Raw genomic sequence first — 4,819 nt, 5'->3', positions numbered from 1 at the left:
CCCAGAACTGCAGAGAGATCTGATGGTTTAAAAACACACAATTAATTCCTCAGCTGTAGCTTAGTCAAACCATTTAATCTCATTGTGGTGAAAACGGGTTGGGAGTTCTGGGCTCTCTTGCTAAATCTAAGATTGCAAATCACCTCCCCTCTCTGTGCCTCAGTTTCCTTGGGAGTAGAGATCAGCTGCCTATCCACACACAGAGACTGGTTAGGGTTAGTTAACTGGATTTTGTAAAATCTTGAATGAAAACCACTGTGTAACTGCCAAGTATGTATTTCTTATTAAATTATGGAATTTGTCTAGGGTGTGCAGGTTTTTTTTCCACTCACCATCAGGCTTCTGAAATCCATCAACCCCTTGCTCTTAACGTTTATAAACTAGCCACAAAACCTCAGCATTGATTTACAGCCTTACTGCTGCAGCTGCTGAGGGGTCTGAGAGGAGTGAAGTGGTGGCAGAATAAGCTTAGTGAGAGTGGGAAAGAGAGAGGAGCCAGACAGGAGCGTAGGAAGTATGGTCTATTTTTAGGACAAGGCTGGCATATCACATATTTATCAAAGTCACAGTTCCAGATGCCTCACATGAGCAAAGGGTGCTGAAGGGCTGAGTTAATTTTAACTCCTCCAGCTGACAACTAACATGGACTGTGCGCAGGAACCAGAAGGGCTGAGACTTCGGGCAGAACCAGTTACCGACACCATTCTTGAGATTGGACAGAGACTTTTCCAGGTCAATCGTGGTGCATTATCTCTCCATAGTCGCTATTTTGAGGCCATGTTTTTTGGGGGCACTAGAGAGAGCTCCGAACACCACATAGTGATCAGAGGAGTAGATGCAGAGACTTTCCAAGCGCTTCTCGAGTTCACTCGCACAGCCAAGGTGCTCATAACTCTGCACAATGTCACCCACCTGCTGGAAACAGCTGACTTCCTCCAGTTTGAGAGAGTGAAAAGAATGTGTGAGAAGTTCCTGGAGAGGGAGCTGCACGTTTCCAACTGTCTGAGCCTGATGGCCTATGCCCAATGCTTTGCCTGTCCAGAGCTTCATGCATCAGCTCTCAGCGTGGCTCTCACGCACTGGACGGAAGTGACTTCTCAGGAAGAATTTAAGAAGCTTCCCAAAGAAATGTTGCTGCAGCTCCTGCAAAACAATGACCTCTTTGTTCCCCGAGAGGATGTCGTTTTTGATACTGTGATGAAATGGATAATGCAGGACCCAGCATCTAGGGAGGAGGCCTTCTTGGACTTGGTGGGGCAGGTCAGGGTAACCTTCCTGAGTCTTTCCTTCCTTGATATCTTGGTGAAACAAAGCAAAAACCCTGGAGAGAAGGATACCTCTGCCAGGCTGCTAAAGAAATTAGACAGCTGCCCTCCGCTCAGATGGAGGAACACGGAGCTGTCTCCTTGCACCAGCAGGAGCTATGAGACCCTATATGTTCTGGGAGGGAAGCATGATAAGGAGCAGCAAGAATTGTTTCAGTTTCAACCTAAATCTGGCACCTGGCATCTTTGCTCCCCGCTGCAGCGCAGGAACCTCATCCAGTATGCAGTGGCAGCAGTAGGTAACTCTCCCTGAGATGCATGTGTACTCAGAACTCTTTGCAACAAATAGTGCAGGTGGCACCTAGCAAGAACTGGGCAAACTCAGAGGAAGTCAGGGTTTGGAGCCTTGATTGCCGTGGGCTCAGATTCTCCCCCCATTAAACCATCAGTGCTGTTAGTGACTTAACTCAGACCTAAAGTTCTCTTTGGTTCAAAGACCTGTTAATCCTGGTGGCTTGGCTGTAAGGGGTTTGTATGGGGACTTGACTGAAAAAAGGAAATATTCATTCTTTCTGAATGTGATGACCATGGGGCATAAACATTAAAGCTATGACTCTACTCCCACTTACATCAGTTGTGCAGAGTAACTCTATTGTATAGCTTCCTTCTTAGGGCCAGAGCCCTCTCTGTCACAGTGATGATCTTCAGAATTAACTGCACGTACCTGACTGTGTTACACTGAGTGCATTACTCTTACGGGAGAGTCACTATATTCCGTTAGTCTGACACATTTGAGCAAATACTGAAACAAATGTTGTAAACTGGTGTGACGTTTAGTGCAAATTAAAGGGCAGATTAGCTCTGTCTATCTTTGCAGCCATTTTGTGATGGCTTTGAGGTGATCAAGTTGTAATGGGATGAATACCTGTGGAATGCACATTTTAAGCTTAGTACTCTATAGAAAACCTTATTTTAAGAGTTAGCTTCCTCCTATCAGGGAAGAGAAACAAGGCCATCTGACTTACATGACCAATCACAATGCAGGCAATGCAGCTAAATTTCAAATACCGAGTGTCAAATATTTGCAGCAAACTGTTCATGTCTCATCCATATTAGAAGCTGAAGGAGAGATTAAGACTCCAGTCCTGCACTCTGATCTACACGGGCAGACCCCATACCTACCTGGAACCCCATTGATTCCAAGGAGAACTTGCTCAGGTGCAAGGGACTCCACACAGATCATACTGCAGGAAGGAAGCCTAAATGTGCAAATTGCTTGAGGGGAAGTGGGCAGCAGGATATGCATGAGGATGGCTGAGAGATGCCTCTGCCTGACACTTCTTTCCATTCTATCCCCAGGGAACTTCCTTTTTGTGACAGGAGGTTATTTCCGAGATGAGTTTGTGTGGTACAGCGTGGACTGGGTGTTGATCTATAATTGCTGGGACAACAACTGGCTGGAAGGGCCTGCTATGAAGCAGTCTCGCAACAGTCATTGTGCCGTAGGGGCTGGGCTCTATCTGTACGTGCTTGGAGGGAGCACAGATGAGGGCATAATCCCAGATGTGGAGCGCCTGGCATTAATGGACTCGCAATGGCAAAGCATGAGCCCCATGGTTCAGCCTGTGGAGAGAGCAGGTGCAGTCAGTGTGGGGACCAGGCTTTACGTGGTCTGTGGCCTGGATGAAAAGGGAGATGTGTATGGTGGAGTGCAGAGACTGGACATGGAGAAGGATGTTTGGGATGTCATCTCCTTCTCACCACTTCCCAGGTGAGGAACTCTGCTCTGGGATGTGACTCCCTGAAAAAGATTTCATGGGGATTTCATTGAAGTCAATGGCAAAACTCCTACCGACTTCAGTAGCGCCGAATTTCACCTCTGGTTGGTCTGGTATGATCCATCTGATCATGCTGGTTTCTGTTTGTAACCTGTATCTCTTCAAGCTGTTCCGTCTCTTGAAGGGATAAGGTGATGTTCAGGATAGCACTTAGATTGGCCCCTATTTTCTAGGGTCGCAACTGTTCCTCTTTTTAAAAGACAGAATTAACTTTATTATTGTTCATACTATTCTGACCTCCTTGTAAAGCACTCGCAGATGAAAAGTGCTATATAAGAACTAGGTATTATTGATTGATTTTATTTATGAATTTCTGTTACAGTGACACCAGAGGCTGCACTCAGATCAAGCCTCAATGTGCAGGGTGCAGCTCAAACCTATAGTAAGAGGCAACCTCTGCCCTAAAGAGCGTACACTTAATTTAACTCCAGATGCACCAAGTGAGTGTTACAAACAAATGTGTGGAGAGAGCAGGAAAGAGGGGGTATGAGTCAGACACATCTGCTTCTGCCCAGAACAGGGCATGCAGTTTGCTGAGGGTTTATTTACTTCTCTATTTAGAGATAAACATACCAGTAGTAGAAGTTCCAGCTCAGCCCCCGGGCCATTGTTGTCTGGCTCTCAAATTAGTGTGAGTCAGAATCAATATAAAAGGGACAATGCCAAGATGAAAATCACATCACAAAGATTTGCAAAGTAAAGAATCGCACAGGATTTAGTTCAAGGGTCCTCAGACATTTCATTGGCTGCCTTGACAGTATTTTAACAGATTCTCTTGTGGACACATCCTCTATTCACCATCCTGTGAAACATGTCCCCTCCCATTCATGGGTCCATACATTTCATGGCCAGAAGGGACCACTATGGTCGTGTAGTCTGTCCTCCTGCATTGCATAGGCCAGACAACCTCACCACTTCTCCTCATATCTAATCCAGCAACTTTTAGCTGAGCTACAGCATAGCTTTTAGAATGACAGCCAATCCTGATTTAAAGACTAGAAGTAATGGAGGATTTACAACACCCCTTACTGACTTGTTCCAATGGTTATTCATTCATTGTTAAAGTAGGCATCTTATTTCAGTTAGAACTTTGCTAACTTCAGGCAATGGCTTGTGATTGAATTAGAGCATATTTAATAGAAAGATTGATCTTGTCTTCATTTAAAAGCTTCAAATGAAGGCGAATTGACCACATCCCTTGCTAATCTGTTCCAATGGTTAATTACACTCACTATTAAAAATGTGCATCTTATTTCCAATTAGAATGTTGCTGACTTCAACTTCCAGCTATTGGATCTTATGTCTTTCTGCTAGACTAAAGAGCCATGTAGTATCAGATGTCTTCTCTTTGTATAAGCCCTCGCTAGATTGTAATTAAATCACATAATCACCTTCTCTTTCATAAATTAAATAGACGGAGCTCTTTTGAGTCTCTGAGTGTAAGGAGTATTTTCCAGACCTTGAATAATTCTTGTAGCTCTGCTCTAACCCTTTCCAATTTGTCAACATCGTATGTAAAGTATGGGCACCAGAACTAGACACAGTATCCAGTAATGATCTCACCAGTACCATATGCAGAGGTAATACATATTCCTCATCAATAGTCCCTTGTTTATATACCTAATGATTGCATTAGCTCTTTTAGCTGTACTATTGCACTGGGAGTTCATGTTAAGTTGATTATTTATAATGACCCCTAAATCCTTCTTGCAATTA

The 4,819-nt window shown here is 44.3% G+C and overlaps 1 protein-coding gene across 1 annotated transcript in view; it reads left to right on the top strand.

Moving 5' to 3' along the window:
• Nucleotides 1-641: 641 nt before the first annotated feature.
• LOC112118320 (kelch-like protein 23) overlaps nt 642-4,819 on the top strand; it is a 6,793-nt gene continuing 2,615 nt past the window's right edge. The window contains exons 1-2 of the mRNA XM_026659695.1: nt 642-1,564; nt 2,625-3,036. Of these exons, the coding sequence (XP_026515480.1) occupies nt 643-1,564; nt 2,625-3,036 (1,334 nt within the window). The 5' untranslated portion in view covers nt 642. The remainder of the gene's footprint in view (nt 1,565-2,624; nt 3,037-4,819) is intronic.

Source organism: Terrapene carolina, unplaced genomic scaffold (genome assembly GCF_002925995.2).
Source record: "Terrapene carolina triunguis isolate 2854851 unplaced genomic scaffold, T_m_triunguis-2.0 Scaffold662, whole genome shotgun sequence".
NCBI classification, from domain to species: domain Eukaryota; kingdom Metazoa; phylum Chordata; order Testudines; family Emydidae; genus Terrapene; species Terrapene triunguis.
Note: the sequence above shows the minus strand (reverse complement) of the source record. Positions and strands in the feature narration are given on the sequence as shown.